The 23449-nt window shown below is 52.2% G+C and overlaps 1 protein-coding gene across 4 annotated transcripts in view; it reads left to right on the top strand.

Annotated features, from left to right (window-relative positions):
- NOL4L (nucleolar protein 4 like) overlaps positions 1 to 23449 on the top strand; it is a 124028-nt gene that overhangs the window by 24482 nt on the left and 76097 nt on the right. Inside the window, exon 1 of one of the 4 annotated variants that reach the window (XM_060615165.3) lies at positions 17466 to 17572. The exons of 1 other annotated variant lie outside the window; for it this stretch is intronic. Coding sequence is in view for 1 of the 3 variants with exons in the window: in XM_060615157.3 (XP_060471140.1) it covers positions 23305 to 23367 (63 nt within the window). In the remaining 2 variants the exon portion in view is untranslated. Of the gene's footprint in view, positions 1 to 17465; positions 17573 to 18374; positions 19079 to 23266; positions 23368 to 23449 lie in introns of those variants that run through there. 2 more of the 4 variants (XM_060615173.3, XM_060615157.3) reach the window with 2 other exon arrangements.

The raw sequence follows: 23449 nt of genomic DNA, 5'->3' as shown, positions 1-23449 counted from the left end.
CCTCCAAATGCCTCTGTCAGGAGACACGTGGTGCTGGGCTGTGGGGTGGTGTTATGCCCAGTTTGGTGGTGTTATCTAGGCACATAGTCCCTTTCCAGCTCCGTGACTCAGTTTCCCCATCAGTAAAACAAGGGGGCTGCCTGGGTGATGTCCCTGATAGTCCCGTTCACAGTGCTGGGCCACTTGGGCTTTCACGAGCTCATCCCCTCAGCCCATGGCTCCCGTGATAGACTGGTTCTCGCCCACCCCCCAGAGCTGATCTCAAGAGACTAGCAAATTGGGGTTAGATTATGGCATGGCTTTCAATAGCTACTTCGATCCCGAGGAGACACCGAGGCCCGTAAGATGAAATGACCCCTCTCAGCTCGCTGTGTATCAGCCACTCCTCTCTGGCCGGTTGTCAGTTACCTGCAGGAATGGCAGAGGCCCGTGCAAACTTGGGGTGCTGAATCCTAGATTCTGCTATATTTGTAATTTCGTTTAAATACACAGTGCATTCACATGATTTGAAACTTGACCGTTTTAAAAATTACGGTAAAAATTCCCTTCCTGCCCCTTTTCTTTCCCCGGTTGCCCAGTTCCCCTCTCCCAAGGCACGGCTGTGACCAGCCCGTTGTCTTTCCAGAGCCAGCTGATGCATACAGAGGCAAATGCTTATGTACAGAGCCTGTTTCTAGAGCTAGAGAGAACTGGTCCATGTCAAGAGTTTGCTCCCTGTCAGTCGTTCAGGGCTTGCCAGAGGTCACAGAGCTTGGTAGGGAGCAGAGCCTCCCCTGATCCTGTCACTGCCCGAGCACTGGGCATGCCCAAATGGGAAGATTTGGGAAGCTGGCTGGGTTGCTCCCGAAGTCCCTGCAGAGGAGGCCCAGGGTCCTACTTTCAGAGGGTGTCTCTGTAGAAGCAGTAAGTAGACAGCAAGGAGAAGTTAAGGAAGTTCTAACTGGCTACCCTGAATACCTTCAGCACTGTCCACAAACCGAGGAGCGAAGAGAGTTGGTGCCGTGACCCCGCAGATGGGACCACAGGGCAGCTCAGCAGCAAGGGGGCCCATCATTGGGGGCAGGGTGCGGGGGGTGAAGGTGGACCCCACTTTACGGAGTGGACTGAGTGGGTGGACCCCACTTTGAGTGGTAGACAGGCTCTGGGTTAATGGCTTCTTCACCTTTAAAGTTGACACGCATGAATGAATGTTAGCCTTAACATCGTTTCCCTGAACCTTCCTCATATCCCACCAGGTAGATGCCATGAACCCCAACGTTACAGTTGAGGAAAAACATCCCAGAGCCATGGAGTCCCTTGCCTAAGACCACATGGCTAGATTTGAACTCAGGACTGCCCAAGTCCTAAGATTCCCCACTCTGTCCTACAGCAGGGGCGGGATCAATATTACACGACCCAGATCTGGCCCCACTCTTTCCTGACTGTGTGGGCTTGGGCAGGCCACGTTCTCTCTGTGCCCCAGGACATCTGCTGTGCCTGAGGTTGGCTCTGGCCAGTCTCTTCTCAGTCCAGAGCAGATCTGCTGGGTAGGGTGAATAGAGGGGAGGGGGCAGTTTCCCCAGGGCTGAGGACACTTTTGTGGGCAGATACCACGGCTGATGCCCTGTGAGATGGGACTGGGCCCTCAGCAGAGATTCACAGATGCCCCAGTCCCTGCTTGGCTGTGTGACTTTGGGCCACTGTCTTTCCCTTTCTGAGCCTCCAGTTCACATCTCCAGGTTCTCCAGAGGTGAGGTTATGGGGGAGTGAAGTTTTTGGATGCACCCCAGGGAGGTGGCCAGATTCAGGCAGCACCAGAACTGAGGAGCAGAAGAACGGGGTTCAAGGAGACAGAGGGACAGGTAGCGGAGGGTAAGGAACCTTCTGGAGACTCTGGGAATTAATTTTACCCTTTTCCAGCAAGGATTTGATTTAAAGTTGTTGGGCAGAACCAAGCCTGGCAGAGCAGAGGGGCCTCAGGGCAGACCCCCACTCCACAAATTAATATTTGCTTCAGAAGGGGAATGAAGTTTAAAAGTTCCAGAAGCCTTGGATTTGCTGTTTCATGATCAGGGAAACGGGCACAAAGGAGGGGCAAGAGAACTCCCCAGGGGCACGGAGCTTTGCTTATCCCTTATTCCCTCAGCACCTGTTTATGGAGCACCTATTGTGTGCAGGCACTGTGCTGGACCCTGGTGGAGACCATGGCTGACCCCGTCGGCGCCCTCGTGAGGGTCACCATCTACCGGGAGAGATGGCCGCTGACTAAATAGTCGCACAAGTAAACAGCGTGGCCATTGTGACAGGTGCCATGAAGGCAGTGAGTGCTCACAAGGGCCCGACGTAGGCTTAGGGCGTCGGGGAGGGCTTCTCTGAGGCGCCCCAGTCATTTGCTCGGGCTGCATAGTCACATACTGCAGACTGGGGGCTCAAACAACAGAGATTTATTTTCTCACGGTTCTGGAGGCGGTGCGTCGAAGGCCGCTTTGTTGGAGGTTGGTTTCTTCTGCGGTTTCCCTCCTCGGCTTGCAAGTGGCTGTCTTCTCTCTGTGTCTTTACCTGGGCCTCCCTCCTTATGTCTCTGTGTCCCAGGCTCCTCTTCTTAAAAGGACACCAGTCGAATTGGACTAGGGCCCACCCTAATAACCTCATTTAACTTAACTACTTCTTTAAAGACCCTGTCTCCATCCGGTCACGTTCTGAGGTATAGGGTCAGGCCTTCAACATAGGAATTTGCAGTGGGGAGGAGTGGAGAGACACAATTCAGCACGTGAGCTGAAGCCTCAAAGTCAAATAGAAGTTAGCGTAGGGGTGCCTGAGTGGCTCAGTTGGTTTGAGTGTCAGACCCTTGATATTGGCTCAGGTCATGATCCCGGGGCCGTGGGGTCAAGCCCCGTGTCGGGCTCCATGCTGAGTATGGAGCCTGCTTAAGACTCTCTCTCTCAGGGCGCCTGGGCGGCTCAGTTGGTTGAGCATCTGACTTCGGCTCAGGTCATGATCTCATGGTTTGTGAGTTCGAGTCCGCATCTGACAGCTCAGAGTCTGGAGCCTGCTTGGGATTCTGTGTCTACCTTTCTCTCTGCCCCTCCTCCGCGTATGTGTTGTCTCTTTTTCTCTCAAAAATAAGCATTAAAAAATTAAAAAAAAAATTCTCTCTCTCTCCCTCTGCCCCTGCCTCCTCGCTCACTATCTCTCTCAAACAAACAAAAACAAAAGAAGTTAGCTTGTAATTGGGGAAAAAAGAGTGATTCAGGCAGAGGGTACAGCATGGGCAAAGGCCAGGTGGCAGGAGGGAGCATTTGGCCTAGATGTGGTTCAGAGAGGAGCCAGCGTGGCTAGAGTGCAGGGAGGGCGTGGAGAGATGGCGTCCTACTGTGGCTGCTTCATAACCCCCTTCTGCATCCTTTTCCAATCATTGGGTTCCTTGCTGGTGAGAGAGGAGTAACCAAATCAGCCTTGCAGGCTGGGGAGCCTGGAATGAGGTCACGTAAGCCTGAAACGTCTTGTCCGATGGCAGCCCCTAGAAGTTTGTGGGTTCGAGCCCCGTGTCAGGCTCTGTGCTGATGGTGCGGAGCCTGCTTGGGATTCTCTGTCTCTCTCTCTGCCCCTTGTGCTCTCTCTCGCTGTCTCTCAAAAATAAGTAAACATTTTTTAAAAATGAGTTGTTCCTTTTCTCTTCCCTGCCTAGACCACTCTTGTTCTTTCTTAGCCCTTCCTCATCTGCTACCCTGATTTGTGTGACCCAGCTTGAGATCCTGAGCAACAGACCCAAGAAAAGCCTTGGCAAACTTTATCATGATTTGGAGAGGCTGTCTGGGCCTCCTGGGGACCAAGGAGAAAAGGACAATTTTCTGGGGAGGTGCCTGTTTGAGTGTGCCTCACTTGTGAGCTCTATAAGACCAGGTGTGGATTCTCAGTAGAATGCCTGAGCCCCCTGTGATATGTGGAAAGAAAAACTCCCCCTCTCCCAATACAACATTGCCCTTCATTGCAAAATAAATAGATCTCCGGTGATAGTAGCCTCCTTCTCTTGGGGGCTGTTTGCTGGGTCTCTTTGCCCATGAGTCCCTGGTTTTCATTGGCTATGTAGCTGTGGCAAGTGCCCACAAGTTTGAGCCTCAGTTTGTATATTTGTGCTTTTATTCAACACATTTAAAACATTTATATGAACAGTTTATTTTAGAACAATTTTAGATTTCTAGAAAAGGTACAGGGGCACCTGGGGTGGCTCAGTCGGTTAAGCATCTGACTCTTGGTTTTGGCTCAGGTCATGATCTCTTGGCTTCATGGGTTCAACATCAGAGCAGAGAAATATTGGAGGTGAGGGAGCCTCCATGTGGGTATCTAGACAGACAGCAGAACAAGTGCAAAGGCCCTGAGGCAGGAAGTGCCTGGGGAGCTGGAGAAACAGTCAGTGGGCTGATGCCCAGGGTGTGGGGGCAGGTGGCAAGGACAGATCTGTGTGGAGTACAGATGGAAGGGTGGAAGCTGGGAGTAGGGTGGTGCCATGATCCAAGCGAGCCAGGTGAGAAGGGATGGCAGCCTGGCCCTGAATGGTGCCCATGGATGGTGAGAAGTGGGCAGATTCTAGGTTTGGTTGAGGGAGGAGCCACAGGATTTGCTGGTGGAACTGGGGCTGGTGCTGAAACCTTCTGGCAGGGCTTGTGTGAGGAATAAGAGAGGCTAGATGTTAGTAAGGCTTGGAAAACTGTCAGGTTGGGTTTTCTTCTCCATCTCCTGTGTTCAGAGCCTCCTGGCCCAACCCATCCTCTGGCTGAGGGCCACTAATAAACCACCGGGCGTTTGTTTTCTTTGTTTGTTTGTTTGTTTGTTTGTTTTAGAGTGTAACATTTTGCAAAGGTAATAAAATCTCATTTCTTAAAAAAAAAAAAAACAAAAACAGAAACAGTTCATCAGGTACTCATGTATAGGGGGGAAAAAAAAGTCTACTTCCTAGTCCTTCCTGCCTGCCAGCCACTGAGAGCTCCCCTCCCCAGGGGCAACCATTATTATTTCTTGAGTATCCTTCCAGAGATGTGTGTGTGTGTGTGTGTGTGTGTGTGTGTGTACACACACACACACACACACACACACATATGCATATATATTTGTGGGGTTTCTTTCTATTTTTACATAAAATATGTTGTACAAATATTCTGCAGGTTGCTTTTTTTTCTTAAAATGGCTTTTTTGAGATATACTTTACACACCACGCAGCTCGCCCATTTAAAATATAATTCAAGGGCACCTGGGTGGCTCAGTTAGTAGAGCGTCCAACTCTTGATTTCGGCTCAGGTCACGATCTCACAGTTGGTGGGATCAAGCCCCGTGTCGGGCTCTGTGCTGATGGCATGGAGCCTGCTTGGGATTCTCTCTCTCCTTTCTCTCTGCCCCTCTCTGATGCACATGTGCTCTGTCTCTCAAAATAAATTTTTAAAAACATTAAAAAATAAGGGGTGCCTGGGTGGCTCAGTCGGTTGGGCGTCCAACTTCGGCTCAGGTCACCATCTCACGGTCCGTGAGTTCGAGCCCCGCGTCGGGCTCTGGGCTGATGGCTCAGAGCCTGGAGCCTGCTTCCGATTCTGTGTCTCCCTCTCTCTCTGCCCCTCCCCGTTCATGCTCTGTCTCTCTCTGTCTCAAAAATAAATAAACGTTAAAAAAAAATTTAAAAAAAAAACATTAAAAAATAAAATACAATTCAGTGGATTTTGGTCTGTTCAGGGTTGTGCAACCATCACCACAATCCATTTGAGAAGCTTATCATCATCCCAGGAAGAAACTCTATACCCATTAGCAATCAATCTTCACTCCCCCGCCCCTGCTCCCCCAGTCCTGGGCAACCACTGATCTGCTTCTTTCTCTGTAGATTTGCCTTACCTGTAATTTCCTCTAAATGGAATCATACGACGTGTGGTCCTTCGTGTCTGATTTCTGTCACTTCGTATAGTTTTTCAAGGTTTGTCCATGTTGTGGCACGTATTTCATTCCTTTCCATTACCAAATAAAATTCCCTGTTATGGATATAGCACGTTTGATGTATCCGTTCAACAGTCGGTTGACATGTGGGTTGTTCCTGCATTTGGGCTGTTATGAATAATGCCGCTACGGATAGTCATGTCCAAGTTTTGGGGAATATGTTCTCAGTTATCTTCCACCTAGGAGTGGAACTCCTGGGTCATATGGTAACTCTATGTTTAACCTTTTGGGGAACTGCCAGACCGTTTGCACCATTTTATAATATCCTACCAGTAGTGTTGTGTGTGAGGCTTCTGATTTTCCCACATCCTTGCCAACACTTACTAGTAGGTCTTTTTGATTAGAGCCATTCTAAGTGCATGTGAAATGGTATCTCACGGTGGTTTGGATTTGCATTTCCCTGATGGTGAATGATGTTAAGCATCTTTTCCTGTGCTTATTGGCTATTTGTATGTCTTCTTTAGAGAAATGTCTGTTTAGATCCTTTGACCATTAAAAAAAATTTTTTTTAATGTTTATTTAATTTTGAGAGAGACAGACACAGAGCGCAAACCGGGGAGGGACAGAGAGGGAGACACAGATTCTGAAGCAGGCTCCAGGTCTGAGCTGTCCGCACAGAGCCTGATGCGGGGCTCAAACTCACGAACCACGAACGTGAGGTCATGACCTGGGCCAAAGTGGATGCTTAACCAACTGATCCACCCAGGTGCCCTCCTTTGACCATTTTTAATTGCATTATTTGTTGTTTTATTATTGAGTTATAAGACTTCTTTATATATTGTAGATAAAAATCCCTTATCAGATATAGGATTTGCAAGTATTTTCTTACATTCTGTGAGTTCTCTTTTCATTTTCTTCTTCTTCTTCTTCTTCTTCTTCTTCTTCTTCTTCTTCTTCTTCTTCTTCTTTTTAAAGCAGACTCTATACCCAACATGGGGCTTGAACTCATGATCCTGAGTTCGAGAGTCCCACACTCCACTGACTGAGTCAGGCAGGCACTCCTGTTTTCTTTTTCTTGGTGGTGTCCTTTGGAGCACAAAAGTTTTTAATTTTTATGAAATCCAACTTGTCTAATTTTTCTTTTTTTATTGTAAAAAATTTTTAATGTTTATTTTTGAGAGCGAGAGAGTGCGTGTGCACAGGTGGGGGAGGGGCAGAGAGAAAGGGAGACACAGAATCCAAAGCAGGCTCCAGGCTCTGAGCTGTCAGCACAGAGCCCAACTCACAAGCCGTGAGATCATGACCTGAGCCAAAGTCGGATGCTCAACCGACTGAGGCACCCAGGCGCTCCTGTCTAATTTTTCTTTTGTTGCTTGCTCTTCTGGTGTCATATCTAAGAAACCCTTGCTTAATCCAAGGACACAAAGATTTATCCCTATGTTTTCTTCTAGGAGCTTGATAGTTTTAACACTTACATTCTTCAGGTTGTTTTTCCATTAAACAGTAAATTTATGTACTGCCAATGCATAAGTAGGTCAGAACATAAAGAACTTCTTTATTCTTTTTTATAGCTGTGTAGTATTCGATTTTATGGGTGTACCGTAATTTATTTACCTGGTCCTCTGTTAATGGACATTTAGGCTGTTTCCAATATTTTTCTCTCATAAAAAATACTTCAGTGAACATCCTTGAATGTAGATGGCCATTTCATACACGTGTGAGTGTATATATCAAGGAGTAGAATTGCTGGGTCCGGGGACGATATGTTTTTTGGTCTTTAATTATTTTTAAGTTTATTTATTTATTTTGAGGGAGAGACAGAGAGAGTGATCAAGAGAGGGGCAGAGAGGAAGAGAGAGAATCCCAAGCAGGCTCTGTGCTGTCAGGGTGGAGCTTGACGTGGGGATCGAACTCACAAACTGAGATCATGACCTGAGCAGAAACCAAGAGTTGGATGCTTAATTGACGGAGCCACCCAGGTGCCCCTGTTTTTTGGTCTTTAATAGTGCCCCCCACTCCTGGTGGCAATGTCCAGAATATGAACCATTAATTACTAACCATGGTAACTGTATACTGACTGCTCACTATATAGAGGCATCTCCTCACAATGACGCCGATGGTGAGATTTAAATCTCCACTTTACAGTGACCTAAGGTCGTATGGTCTCTCCAACTCCTGACCCGGCCAACTTCCCCCCGTCCTATCCCCCTTGTGCCTCCGGAGTGCCTCGAGCCCCTGCCAGATGATTACTGACAGAATGCCAACTCTGCACGTGGTCCCTGGAAGATCTCTTTCTAAAACCGCACTTACTCGTGCAGAAGGCAAAGGCCATCCCATCACTAGGAAGTCTTGAGTGAGCACCTACTATATGCCTGGCACTGTCCCAGAAGTGCAGAGCGGCCTTTGCCCTTGGGCTGCGTCCCCCCTCGTAAGGAAGGCAGCTAAGGCTCAAAGACAGACTTTGGGAGACATGGTCTGACTCAGAGGTCTAGCTTTGGGTCAGGCAAATGTGGGTTCAGTCCTGATTGCATCCCATATCACTTTGGGAAACCCACTTCCCTTCTTAGTGCCTCAGTTTCCTCATCTGTAAAATGACCTTGTTCAAATACCTCCTGGCATATCCAGATACACTAATTATCCTTGTGGGCAAAGTGCTACAGGAAATCAAAGGCAAGACATATGGCTAGGGATCAGGGAAGACTTCATGGGCAGAGGGAGTGGGTAGAAGGGCACTGAATGAAACTCGGAGGAGGGATGGCTCAGGAGCCAGGTGATGGCATTTCAAGCAGAGGAAACAGGAAAGTGTGTGTCCAGGCACAGAGGCAGGACAGCTCTGGTCTGATGGGGAAGAGAGGCAGCTAGGACCGCTGGCACATTAGATTTATGCTGGGGCCGGGGTGAGGAGGAGATGTGGCTGGGGCTACATCCAGGGACCTTGAGTCCAGATGCGGGTATTGGGTCTCATGTGACCAGCAATAGGGAGCCATGAAACTGCTGGCATCCCTGCCCAACATATCCCCATCTGCAACATGGGCTGCCTCCCTGGGGCAGGATTCCCCAAACCTCATTTCTTCTTGAAAGCAGCCTGAAAGAGTGTTTAAGAATGAGAGTTCTGAAGTCAGGCTGCCTAGGGTGGTCTATGGCCCAGCCACTTATAAGCTGTGTGACCTTGGTCATGTCACTTAACCTCTCTGGGCTTTAGTTTCTTCAATCATAAAGGGGAGCTGTTCATACTTTCCAGGGTTACAGTGAAGAGTAAACCAGTGGGCTGGCCCAGTCGGTAGAGCACGCAACTCCTGATCTTGGGGTTGTAAGTTCGACCCCCGCATTGGGTGTAGAGATTACTTTAAAAAATTAAGAGGCACCTGGGTGGCTCAGTTGGTTGGACTTCTGACTTCGGCCCAGGTCATGATCCCACGCTTCGTGGGTTCAAGCCCGCATCAGGCTCTGTGCTGACAGCTCAGAGGCTGGAGCCTGCTTCAGATTCTGTGTCTCCCTCTCTCTCTGCCCCTCCCCTGCTTGGACTCTGTCTCTCTGTCTCCCAAAAATAAATAAATATTAAAAAAATAAAAATCTTTAAAAAAGAGTAAATGAGTTAATATATGTAAAATGCTTAGACCAATGCTTGGTGCATAATAAGTGCTCAATAAATGTTAATTTTTTTTTTCAACATTTATTTATTTTTGGGACAGAGACAGAGCATGAACGGGGGAGGGGCAGAGAGAGAGGGAGACACAGAATCGGAAACAGGCTCCAGGCTCTGAGCCATCAGCCCAGAGCCTGACGCGGGGCTCGAACTCACAGACCGCAAGATCGTGACCTGGCTGAAGTCGGACGCCCAACTGACTGCGCCACCCAGGCGCCCCAATAAATGTTAATTTTTACAAGAAGAAAGGCAAGGCATTAGATTACTCTGTTTCTCAGATGGGAAACTTAAGGTCTCTGCAAGTGAGCGAATGCCCAGGGTTCCTTTGGAGTGACTTGAGGATTCATTCATTCCTTTGTTCATTCAATAAATGTTTCCTGAGTAACTAGTCTGTACTGGGCTCTGGTAGATATCGGGGATCTAGTCAGAGTTAACAAGACAGCTTCTACCCCAGAGAGCTCCTGACCTGCCCCCTCAGGGTGTCCTTCCTAGGCCAGAAAGGAATTAGGATCTTAACATGAAGTGTCTAGCTCCAAAATCTGGACAAACGGATAATAGGAGTCAAATGACACACTTTATCTCACCCTTCCTACAGATGAAGCAACTGAGACCCAGAGAAGGGAGACGGGAGCCACGCCCCAGGGCCCTTGAATGCCAGTGCATGCCTTTCCCAGGTGCCCCACAGGCCCTGGGCCAGGAGGTCAGGAGCCCGGGGAGTTGTAGAATGCAGTTGGATTCTGGGTATAGTTTAAAGGTGGAGCGAACAGGCTTTGCTGGTGGATGGAATGGGCGTGGGGCACGTGGGAGAAGGCAGGAGGAACCCAGGATGGCTCCAGGGTTTGGCCTGAGTGAGTGGGGATGGAGGAGGCTTCTGCTGGAGGAGAGCTCGTGGATGGCTGGGCAGTGGAGGGGGTGGTGGTCCAAACACTTGTTGGATGAATGGATGGATGCCTTTCCCTGGCCATCTAGAGGGGCCCTACTCAGTCGCTTTCAGATTTGGCCAGCCAGCCACATGGAGGCAGAGGAGAGCTACAGGCTGGAGGTGTGACCTCCCCTGGAGGCTACGAGATGGACGAGGTTCAAGGACTGGGTCCTGAGGCTGCCAACATCGGGAAGTTCCGTCCAAAGTTCAGGGTTTCTCCTTCCATGAAATTTTCCAATGTTTTAGTAATAAATTCAAAATTATAATAAATCTCTACATGCTCCCCCCCCCCCCCCAAATATGTCCATGGGCCTCATTTGGCCTGTGGCCTGGTTAGGACATCTGGTGTATGGGTCTGGGGTCAGACTGCCTGGGTCTGAGTCTGGCTCTCCATTCCCAGCTTGTGTGCCCTTGGGCGAATGACTTAGCCTCTCAGAGCCTTGGCTTTCTCATCTGTAAAATGGGAGCGATAATAGTACCCACCTCCTGGCTTCATAGTAAGGGCTCCATAGCTGACAATGAGGTTGAAGCACTACTCATGATGGACGTTATTGGCAATCAAGGCAGATGATGCCAAAGGGGAAAAGAGCACTGGGCTCTGGGGTGAGAGCCCATCTCTCTCTTGACAAGCTCTGTGACCTAGGACTAAGTTTTGGATCTCTCTGAGAAAGAAGTGTGTGTTTCTGGAGTTGGGCAATGGCCAAAATGCCTGTTGAGGCCTCTGAGTCCCCACCCACCACGCTCCCCGCCCCCTGCCCTCTTCCCTCTAGCCTCACCCACCCACCACCTCCCACCCCTCCAGCCTGCCACCAGAGTGATCTTTCAAAAGCACAAATCTCAGCATGGTCTTTCCCTGCCTGGAGAAAAACCATGTTGGTTTCCTGCTGCCTTTAGGAAAAAGCCCAAGAACCTTAGCCTGGCATGAGGAGGTGGGAGGCGGCCCTCATTTCTCTTCTCTCATTTCCTTCCACCAACCCTGCTTATGTACCGGCCCCGCATCCAGCTCTGTCCGCCCATCATCCATCCAAGAGTTCCTGAGTGCTGCCACTTCCTGGATCCAGCCGCTTCCCTCCCACAGTGACCGATGGCTTCTCCACGGTCTCCCGACGTTCCCTCTTACCCTTTCCTCTCTGCAGCCCATTTTCCACAAGCAGCCAGAGGGATCCTGAAAAAAATGTAGTTTGGATGGTGTTGCCTGCCTACTTAAAATCCCGCCGTGGCTGCCTGTTTCACTGTGAGTGAAGCCACAACCCCCATCCCGTCTCTCCACGCTATCCACTCACCACCGCCTACAATGCCAGCCACCTTCCCACCTGTGGGCCTTTGCACATGCTGTTTCCCTTCCTCGATGCTTTCCACGTCACTCCTTCAGGAGGGCCTCCCTGCCCACCTGCCCACATCTCCCCCACCTGAGCTTTCCCCACAGGTGCAGATCACTTGTTCAGGAGGCCGGGCCGCAAGGGTCCGCCTGGGACTCTGCGGCCACAGAGCCTGGCACTCTGCGGCCACAGAGCCTGGCACTGGTAACTGCCCTTTCTGTGGACAAAAACGCCACTCATCCTTTAAGGCCCAGCCCCAAAGTCCTCGGTGAAGCCTTCCTTCTTTAACACAGCCCCATGCCCCACCCTGTTCCTGAGGCCCCTTGGGATCATCCCCTCCTGGGCCAGCCCCTGCCGGCAGGCACTACCCCATCCTGGCTTCCCGTGAGCTTTCTTCTCTCCCTCTCTGTCTCCCACATTCAACATTATAATTATCACTGGATGGCGAGCTCCTCAAGGCCGAAGAGCGTCACAGTGAAGAGAGCTAATGTTTATCGAGCAAGCGCTGGCTCTGTGCTAAGCCCTTTCCCGCATTCTCTCCGTAAATCCTCACAACCCTGTGGGGTTGGCTCTCCTAAGAGCCCCACCTTAAAGAGAAGCCAGTGGAGGCTTAAAGGGGTTCAGTCACGTGCCTACAGTCACCCAGCAAGCCTGACACCAGACCCGGAGCCTTTCATCAACGAGGGCAGTAACTTCTGCACAGCACCTTCCCTATGCCAGGCATGCTGCTGAGGCCTAGCCAGGTGCTTCGACCTCACGGTAACTTTTATGGCAACTCCACATTACGGCTGGGGAGACGGAGGCACAGAGAGGTTAAGCGACGCGCTAGAGCTCAGGGGTAGGATGTGAACCGTGCTGTCTGGCTGTGGGTCACGCTGTGCTAGCCATTGTACCGTCCTCCCTCTGACCTGCCTAGAGGGTTCTCTGTATCCTGGCATCCCCAACACCTGGAATAGCAGCCAGCCCCCAGGCGGCACCAGTTAGTGAGTGTGTAATGAATGCGGGAGTAGGTAAGTGGTGGACAGGGGACCCTGCCCTAGCCGTCCCAGAGCCACATCTGAAAGCTCAAAGATGCGGCAGCCCGTCTCCCAGGCTCAGTGCTCCCCCCATCCAGTTGTCCAGACAGCCCCGGGGAAGGACCAGATCCATAAACATGAGGCTCCACTTGGGCCCAGGAGGGGCTCTGGGCACTGTACAAGTCCTCAATATTATTGCTTTATTGTCATTTAAATGGAGCCTGCCTTAAACAGGCCACCCAGTTCTAGCCACCAGCGCTGGACAAAACCCCCATTGAAAAGCCAATTACAATCACTCCATCTAAATTGTCATGGATTTGTATAGAAAATTACATCTCCATTTAGTCCTGAAGTGACGTCCTGGACACGGACAGAGGGGAGGCTGGCCCATTTACCCTGCCGGCTCAGCGCGGGTGCCGCGGGCAGAGAGAAAGCCCAAGCTGCTGGGTCTCGGCCGGCCTGGGGAACAAAGGCCAGTTTGTGGGGGCCTGGAGAGAAGCTGGGCCTCTCAGGACGGCTCAGATTCCAGGCCTGGGCCGATGGACCCTGCACCGCCAGCTGGTCTCCCCTGCTGGCGGCCGTGGCCAGACGAGCTCCTGACAGCCGGCTTCAGGCGGCCCATCAGGCCTGCCACCATCCAAGGCAGCTAGAGCTTGGCTCATGTCCACACGGCCATGAAATGAAGGAGGTTTAGCTTAGGGAGCATTGGACTGGGATCCTGAGATCTTGGTTTCATTCATTCATTCATTCATTCATTCACAGGTTATGAAGTGCCTGCTGGCGGTGTGAGAAGTACAGTATCAGAAAAGTGAGCTCTAGCTTCAGAGTAGCCTCGGTTTGATTCCAGGCTCTGCCCTCTGTAGCTGTGAAGAGAAGGCTACTTGGATTATTCATTTAGTTCTGAAGTTGGGGGCACCTACCGTGTGCCAGAGGACAGGACAAAATGGTCCTTGCTCTTGGCCCTTAATGTCCAGTGGGGGGGGCGGGTTACTGTTTCACAAATGATAAGTGTTCTCAGGGAAGCAAACAGGGGCTGACGTGGGCTTTTGGGAGTTGCTGTGTAAGTAGGCAGTTCAGAAGGAGCTGGTCATGCCAAGACCCGTGGCAAGGGCATTCCAGGCAGAGGCAACAGTGTGTGTGGGTGGGGGTGGGCATGTGGGTGGGTAGTGGGGCAGGCTGGAGCAGCAAAGTGAGAGTGTGGCAGGGGACAGGGTGAGTGGGGGCACCCTGAGGACTCTGGGCCTCTCCCCTGAGCCTCAGTTTCCTCATCTGTGAAAACGGGGACAATGACCTTAGCCGCCGGGGCTGGGGCCAGGACTCAGGAGGTAACGTAAGTGGGATCTCAGCATGGTGCTGGGTACAGGATGCTCCAGGCTAACTAAGATAGCCTAACATAGATGGCGCTATGTCTGAGGGTACAGCCCCACTCCTCCTGGTCACTTGGGGCGATAGCCCAGGGCTGTGGCATGCGTTAGCTCAGTAACCCTCCCAACAGCCCTGTGGGGTAGGGCTCTTTTCCTTCTTGCACAGATAAGGCAACTGAGGCAGCACCACAGGTCACCTAATTATCTGTTACCATTTCAATAATTCTTACTATGGGTTACCCAAGGCCTGGCACAGAGCAGATCCTTAAAGAGTATTTGTTGAATCAATGACCACATCTGGAAGCGGGGTGCTGGGCAAGTGTGGGGAGCTCCATGGGAGATTCCTATCTGTGTGCATGTGTGTGAGTGGCTCTGAGACTGGGTATAGCTGTGTGGAATTCTCTCCGGTGCCCAGGTGCGAGTCTATGTCTGACGGTGTCACACACATGTCTCCTGGAGCCCTTCCCCAAATGCCCATGGCTGTGGGGACTCTGTCAAAGTGACTGGGTGTGTGTGTGGCTGTGTCAGCCTGTGTATCACATGTGCCTACACATGTCTGTCTGGGTCCAAAGGGGCACTTGGCACCCTTCCGGGGATGGCTGGCAGGATAGGCGGCTACTGTGGGGCGGGGCAGGACGGGCAGGTTTAGGGTTCAGAGGTGAAGAGGGCAGAGTCCTCATCCTCCCCAGCCCATCCCCACCAGGCAGACAGGCAAATGGAAAAAATGTTCACACCCGGGGCGGGCAGGCGGATGGCTGCCCCACCAAGGACTGCTCTGTGCACAGAAAACAAGTTCTTCTGGTATCAGCTCAAGTTTGGCAGGAAGTGGCTTTTGGGTGGCAGGAAGCTGGATTCAGCTCATATCAGCCCCGGCCGAGGGGCAGGAGAGCACTTATCTGGGGTTAAACAGAGTTACTGAGAAGCAGGGCCCCAACGCCCTGTACCCGATAGAGCTGAGGGCACAGCCCACCCCTCCTGGTCATTTGGGATGACACATGGGGAGGGGAGGCCTCGTAAAGAAGAGTTGCCACCTGTCAAGTGCCCGTTGCACCCCAGATTCCAGACAGAGCTCATCATCCACCTCCCATGAACCCCATTTAGCAGATGTGCAGACTGAGACTCTAAGAGGCAGTGACGTGTCTGAGGTGACTAAGACAAGTGAGGAGAACGGGAGGAGAGAGACTGCGAGAAATTTATAACTATCTAGAGAAAAGAGGAAAACCAGGATAGAGGGCAAAGAGGAGAGGGGAGATGGGGACAGGACAGAGAAATTAGTTGGATGAATGCAGAGAGCCATGACTTGAGGCCAGTGGGAAGACTTCTGGGGCGCCTGCCTACTGTGTGCCAGGCCCCCCCAGGAACATCCCAACTGACCTTGAGATCCTGAACCCATTTCTCGGATAAGGGGAGTGAGACCCACAGAGCCTTGCTGGCTGAACCACACCTGGAATCTAGGTCTGATTCCAAAGCCCATGTTCCTTTAGGCCATGCCCCTATGCCCAACTTTCCGGGAAGGGAAGTGGCTGTACTAAAAGGGATGCACAATCTCACTCCCTATTCATCTGGGTACACGGTTGAGGAATTCACCAGTGGAGAGCCAGGGTTCAAACCTGCACAAAGTGGATGCAGAACTCATGTGCTTAACCGTGTGACAGGGTGTGCCAAGCACTATGCCAGAGCAGGCACAGAAAGCCACAGCTCTGCCCTCAGGCTGGGACGCAGAGGGTCCAGTCGCTGAAGCCCCAAAGCTATACCTGGTGAGAAACTGAATCTCCCAACTCCCAGCCCTGGACACTCTTGTACCCCTCCACTCAGCCCCAACTGGAGCCCCTAGGGAGTGGGCCACTGGTCCTTCTGTTCTCATCCCAAAAGCAGCACCCAAGCTGTTCCCTGGCTAGGATGCTGATTTGAAGCTCAGTTTGTATGTCGTTTGCACATTACTCAGTGCATGTCAGGAGGTACGAACATCTCCCTTTCCCAGAGAGAGCTGCTGCCCCCCCCCCCCCCCTTGCCCTCCTCCAGACAGCAAAAATGCCAGCCGGCTAGACAGGGAGCTGCGCCCTGGCCTCTGACAGCACCCGCCTGCTGCCGCCTCCCCCATTCCCTCCTGGAGCCAAATTTAGGCAGCTCCGCTACTGAGAGATGGGGAGAGCGGAGGCAGGAAACGGTGAGGTTGGAGGCAGCCCTGCCTTGGCCTGCATAGGGTGGGGCAGCCTCAGGGGTACCCCTGTCCCTAACGCCCTTGGCCCAGCCTCCCCCAACCCCTCCTCCCCCAGGAATGCGGGCCAGGTTGGGGAACACAGGGTTCTCAGCTGCAGCCCAGGGTGCTGGCTACTCTGGCCTTCAGGGAGGAGGGAGAGATGGAGGGAGGGAGGAGGTCATGGCCGGGGCAGTGGGGAAGGGATCAGATAGCCTCCTCCAGCCCCAGACACCGGCTGCCACTGGGGACAGGAGCCTGCTCTGCTTCTCAGCACTTCCTGCCCCTCCTTGATGTGCCCACCACAGACCTGATTGTGGGGTAGGAGGCAGGAGGTACAGCTGGGCCTTTGGGGACTGAACTCCCCCCAAAGTCTCCACCAGGATGTCTCCTCCTCGGGCTAGACTTCGGCCTTGGTGGTCTTGGTTTTCCTACCTGGGAAACGGAGAGGCTGGCCTAGAATGATTTCCCAGTGTCTACCTACGGCGACAGCAACGGCTCCTGGGAGGCCTGGTAGAAATTAGGGATGTGGCAGTAGCTTTAGGCCTAGGAACTTCTTAGATTTCTCAGGTATGGCTATATAAGAGACAGCTCCTCACTGATGTGGGATGTGGGTGGGCTGAACAGTGAAAGACCTGGGTTGCATTCCAGCCACCAGGAACCTGGGGGTGCAGTTAGTAGTGCCCAGTAGCTGGGAGCATGGATCCTGGCGTCCGACTGCCTGGGTTTGAATCCCAGCTCCACCACTCTGCTCATCCTGACCGTGGGCATGCCAGTCGCCTCAGCTTTCTGTGCCTCAGTTTCCTCACCTCTGAGATGAGGGTAATAAACCTCCCAGAGCTGCTGGGAAAGTGAAATGAGGCAGTGAATATCTGGCACACATTAAGTGCACCACGATGCCAGCTACCAGTGTGACTGTTTTGTCTCCTTGAGCTGTTGTGAGGCCCCCGAAAGCTATAACGGATGTGGAGGCGATGGGGAGGCGCTGTAGCTTGGTGGTTAAATGGGCATCGGGATGGGGGTTCAATTCTGCGTGACCCCGGGCAAATGGCCACACCCCGCTGCGCCTTGGGCGGGGAACAGCACAGGCTCCTACCGCACAGGGTCTGTGAGGATTACACAGATCAGGCTTGGCACAGCGCCTGGCACATAGCGGGCGCTCCCTGAAGGAGAGCTGGCCAGATCGAATGGTACCAGCCCGCACAAAGGACAGGTGGGCAGCGTCCCGGGGATGGTTGGCGGGGGCGCGGGGGAGGGAGCGGGCGCAGGGCAGGTGCGCTGGGAGTGGGGAGGCGGGGCTGGGAGAGGGGGGAACGCGAGGGCGGGCTGGCGGGCGCGCGGGCGCGCAGCAGGTGCGTGTGGAGTGGGCGGGGCCCCGCGCGGGCGGGGTCTCCAGGTGAGCGGACGCGCGCCTGGAGGCTGGCGACGGGGGGGAGGCGCGTCACCCTGGCCCACAGCCCGAAAGCGTCCCTGTGTCTTTAACGCCCTCCTCCCCGCGTCCCACCCCCCCCCGCCCCCTTTGTGCGCCCCCCCACCCCCCCAGCCGGGCTGCAGCCGCGGAGCCGTCCCCCCTGCACTGACAGCTGGTATCTAATTACTGTGTGAGAATGGAAAGTCAGGCTGTCCCAGCTCCGGGGAGAGGGGATTAACGTCTCCTGCAGAATACACTTCCTCTGGTGGGTTGCCATGGTTACTCTCATTACCTGCCTGCCCGCGAGGAGCCCGCGCGAGCCGCTCCAGCAGGCCCTCCGAACCCGGGCCGGCGCGCGCGCACCTCCCCGCCCCTCACCGCTTCTCCCCGCCCCTCCCCGCCGAGGCGCACGCGCGTGCGCCGTGGGGGGAAGCGAGAGCGGCCTCACCCCCGCCCTGCGCCCCGCGCCCCGCCCCCCGCCCGAGCAGCTGTCAGCGGCGCGCGCGGCCCGGCCGGCCCCTGCGCGCGCTGTCAACAGTCATTAGCGCGCGGGCCCTCCCCTCCCCCTCGAGCTCCCCCTTACCCCCCACCCCAGCGCAGGGTGGGGCCCGCACCTGGGGCCTCCGCTCGTTAGCGCGCCAGGCCGCCCGCCGCGGCCCCGGAGGGACCCGCCCGCAGGGCCTGCTTGGCTCAGAGCCGCCCCCTTCCGCCTAGAAGCCCCCCCTCAGCGACCCCATTCCCGGTCCTTGGCCGCGGCGCCCGAGGGAGGCGGGTCCCCAGAGTCCTGGAACGCACCCTTTCGGAGTGGTCGCGACAGCGGTCATTTATGGGGGTCTCGCCCAGGGTAGGCGCTATTTGTGCGCCACTCGCGTTCCAACAGCCGTCCTGTCACATTGTATCACCTCGACACAGGAGGAAACTGAGGCCCAGGCAGGCCAATTCTTTGGCCAGGGTCAGGGCTGGATTGTCTTCAGGCCTGTGACCTCACCCCTAGGGCACTGGGGCCTCAAGGGCACCCCCAGCCCAGAATCCCGGAGTCAGGCCCGGACCCCCACCCCCCATTCCCCTCCTCCTGCCCCACAGTGCCCTTGGCTGCTCTTTCCCTCCATCCCTTAACCTGGGGTCATTGCCCCTTCCTGCCAAAAGGGGGGCCCTTTGACTCTTTTCCCTTCCCACCCTTTCTCCCTCATCCTTTCCAGACATCCCAGAGCTAACCAAAAAAATTAAAAAAAAAAAAAAAAAAGGAAAGGAAAAAGAAAAGAAAAAGAAATATTCAGAACTGCTTGAAGGATATGGCATCCCTCAAAGGTAGCGCTGTCGTTCGGGGGGCTGATCCCAGGCACCTTTCTGTGGCCTGGGGTGTGCATTTTGGTCCCCGGCGTGATTTGAAAGAAGATGGAGGTTCAGCGAAGCAGAAAGGAGGTCTTGGAAATATGTGAGGCCTGTTCCAGATGGCAGGTGCGCCGCTGTGGCGGCCCGCACTAGCAGTTGGAAATTGTGCAAAGGGGTGGAGAGGAGGCAGGTGCTACACTGAGTCCTCAGCGCCTTGTTTACGTATTTATTTATTTATCAGGGGTGTGGTCTCCTCCCTCACCATCCAGGCCTCCAGAGCTCATTGCAACTGTGGGTCCTAAAATTCTGGTGCATCTTTGTTTTAGAGGGTTGGTGTTTTGTTTGGTTTTGGTTTTGGTTTCCAGCCCACAGTAGGTAGTATTTATAACTGAGAGATATTCAAATGCCGTCCTTGTTCCATTTAGGCAATGCCCTCCCCTCCATCACCTGAATGCCTAGCTTTACTAACGATGACTGGCTTCTCGTGGGGGTTCTGTTGAGAAAATTTCTGGCTCTCTGGGTGCGGGTCTTCATTCCAGTTTTCTTCTTTTCAGTCTCTCGGTTTAGGGTGGCTTATAAATTTCCCATCCACCTCTTTCCTTTGCCTCTGAGAACCCTTTGCAGGAGGCTGACTCCTCCCTGTCGGGTCTTCTTTCGGCCTTGCCAGGAGCCGGAAGGAGACTTTGTAGGAACCCACCCCCCACCCTGTCCCCAAACTGCTACCCCCACTTGCAAAACCTCAGCCCTTCCTGAATTTATTAAAGTATGGTTTGGGGGACAGGAGGAACAGCCCTAGTTCCAGAAGTTGAAAGTAGCATGCAGCTGATATTTGCAGGAACTTTGGCTGTAATGGCAGCCACTTAGCCGGCTGGCCGAGATAGGACAGCACAGCATCCTCACATTTGCCTGTGCAATCAACCCCCTGAAGTCCTGGAGTCCCACGTAAGTGGTAGCCAGAGGTGTCTCCCCCCAGGGGTGGGTTCTTCTGCTGACTGACTTTCTCCTCTGATGGCGATCTTGTTGATTTGTATGCTTTGTCAAGAGCTGGCCCTGAAATGCACCAGAAGGCCACATCCTAAGGACTTTCTATGTGGTTTCTTCCTCTGCTGTAGGAACCCAGTTGAGACATGTCGGTGCTATTTAGCCACATCCCCTCAGCCATGGCCTCCTCATTGCTGGGAGGCACACGCTGCTCTTATTGTGGTGATGCACTAGCCAGCACCCTCATGACCGGAAACAGGGAGCCCATCTCGATGGGTGTGCGACTTATTACCAGCGAGTGACTTCGAAGTTCCAGTGGAGATGACAGGCCTGAAATCCATCAGCCGTTGGACGGGGGTCTGTTTAATTGGCTTGGTGAGAAGACAGGCAAGGCTCAGGCAGATTCGGCAGCTCACCTGAGGGAGGCCACCCTGGCCAGGGACCTAATGGCCTGGCAAGATATGCTCATCTCTTCTGGGTAGGTGTGCAGTCCTGGTGTCACAATCCTCCTGGTCCTGAGCATTCAGATCAGTTGAGGAAACTGAGGAAGCCAGAAAAGACCTGTCAAGGGGTGACCCACTGAAGTGTTAATTACTTTTGCCAGGGAGGACTTAAAAATCTGATGTCAGGACTCCGGGCACTCCTGCCCTTTCTACTCATAATTTGCATGAAGTCTCTGGACAGGTGTTTTGAATTTATACCAGCGTTGCCCAGGAAGATTCTTTTGTTCTCACCATCAGGAAAACTGGCCTTAAGTGAAGGAGAAGAAAATAATATTAGGCCTAGAAGCACAGAGCAAGCATATACTGAATGAGCCAATACCAGTTTCTTTACTCGTTACCTCCCTGTCCGAATCATGGAGACATTCTAATCAGCATTCCTCAAAATCTGTTGTGCATCAGAATCATCCGGGAAGCCCTGTTAAAACCCCCAGAAAGTGAGATTTGGTGGGTCTGAGGTGGGGCCGGAGAATTTGCATTTCTATCAAGTCCCCAGGTGATGCGAACTCAAACAGTCTAGGGACCACCCTTTGGGGCCACTGCTGTAAATATTCTTGAAACATGAGCAGTATATAAGCAGACGTTTGGTGATTTCCTCCATAATTCGCAACCTGGCCTTTAGTTTAGAATCCACATGGACTGCTTTAAAGGAAGATGGTGATGTCCAAGAAAGGTCGTAGCTCTGTGAAATCTTTAAAACTATTGCCATGCCTGTTTTTGTTGGCCTGGGTCTGACTGGCTGTTTTGGAGTTGGCTGGTTCGAAAGGATGTAGTGTGTTGCCATGGCAATACTCTTCCCCAAGCAGGAAGGCCCCAGAGGTTGGTCCTGCGCAACTGACCGTGTATTTCTCATGGCTTTTCCCTTGAGGTGCTTCAGGGTTCCGTTCCATCACTCCTGGCTGGCGGTCCCAGGAAGCCGGGGTGAGTCAGGAGGCTCTGGGCCCCCTCTTCATTCAGCCTGTAAATGAAGTGAGCTTTGTCAAGCCAAGGCCCAGCTTGCTTAGGGCCATGGATCAGATTAAGCTAATTTGGGTACAAAGCAGAAGTGGTTGGCAGGGGCATCCCACGGCTATGGGGAAGGTGCTTTCTGCTCCTTTAATTACCAGCTCTTGCCTTATAGCACTGTGTCTGGATTCTCAGCTAAGGAAGGCATGGCTCTCCTGCAGCACTTAGCATGAAGGTTATTACCTCTATGGATGCAGGGCATGGCAGAGATGTCTCGCACGTGACTGCCATGGGATCCCTTTGTTCTCTTCCCAGGGTTCTCCTTGAAGGACAGACAGATATCCTGGTGTTCTTCCCTTAGGGTGTAGCACACATGGTGTCCAGGTGGCCACAGCTCACCAGAGGACAGTTCAAGGTGGGGCTCTGCAGACCTTGTGTGGTTTGAATTTGGGTTGCTTACAAGCCCTTTCCTTTCCCGTGTACATCTCTGCAGTTGAGAGAGACCAGTTATAGGACCCAGGTTTGAACATCAGGGGAGATCACAATAGATTTTTAAAGCGGGAGCTACTGAAAATGATCCCTGAAGAGTTTCTTTGGGGCAATTTTGTAGTCACATTGGACCAGGTACAAAGCTGTTGGGTACTCGTGTCTGCCTTAGAATGGGGGTGAAAGGCTGGGACAGAGATGGGCCAGGCACTGGGCAGTGAGGTTTGCTGTTTAATCTGGGTTGGTTAGTTACACCTTGACTTTCAGAAAATTTATTTTAAGTTTGTGTGACAGCCTTAGCATGTTACTTAGGAATTGCATAGGACTATGCATCTCCTCTGATGGTGGGTATTGCCTTGGGGGACCCGTGCTGTAACCTGAATGGATCAGAGGGACAGGACATAAGAGCAAATTCCTAAACACAAAATGTCCAAATTCAGTGGGTCCAGAGGGAAGAGATGAACATTTACAAGCCTATATGTGCCAGATGTCTGACATACACTCTTAGCCTAATCTTTGGAACAGCCAACAAGGACTTTCTAGGCCCATTTTACAGGTGAGGAAACTGAGTTTCAGGAGGTCAAGAAGTGGGGTGCCTGACTGGCTCAGTTGGTGGAGCATGCAACTCTTGATCTCAGGGTTGTGAGTTCAAGCCCCACATTGGGTGTAGAGATTACTTAAAATTAAAAAAAAAAAGAAAAAAAAGGTCAAGAAGGAACCTGCCCAAGGTCACCAAGCTGGTTAGGGGACACTTTCCATTTCACTTACCTGAAATACTGTCTTTCATCAGATTATTTTCTTTCTACATTCCTTCCCACCAAATTTTATCTCCATTTTCCAGAGGTGTCTACATTCTTGCTTGAAATGGTTTTACAAGCAGAGAGGTCTATTCACTTTTAAGCAGCTAAGCCCCTCATTATGCCTCTAGATTCAGATTATCAAAATGTTGTGGAACTACCCACCTCATTATACTTTTTTTAATATACTTTTTTTCTATTAAAGCTTAGCAGACATATAGAAAAGTACACAGATTGTAAAGTTTAGATTAATGGCTCTTTACAAACCAAACACACCTGTAAAACTACCACCCAGCTCAAGAAATAGAAACCCAGTTATATTTTTATTCTTATGATCCTTTTGTTAGTTTTTGCCAACATGAACCTCTGGTTAGAAGGATATTATTACTGGACTGTCATAATATTTGTCTCATCCAACTCTGTCACAGCAGTATTTGAAGATCCCCAAAATGCTGGGTAGTTACAAGTCAGCTAATGATCAAGTTTGTCACTGATGAGCCCCGTTTACAGATGGCCCAGGACGTCAGAGGGGACTTCAGATACCCCCAGGAAAGAGGTAACGGTAACTCCTGAGAGAGTTTAAGAAAAGAAGAGTCATGGAATTTTACAGCTCAGCTCATAAGTGAAGCTCAGGGAGG

Source organism: Panthera onca, chromosome A3, assembly GCF_046562875.1.
Source record: "Panthera onca isolate mPanOnc1 chromosome A3, mPanOnc1 haplotype 2, whole genome shotgun sequence".
Lineage (NCBI taxonomy): Eukaryota > Metazoa > Chordata > Mammalia > Carnivora > Felidae > Panthera > Panthera onca.
The sequence above is the reverse complement of the archived record's forward strand: the minus strand, read 5'-3'. Positions and strand labels throughout refer to the sequence as shown.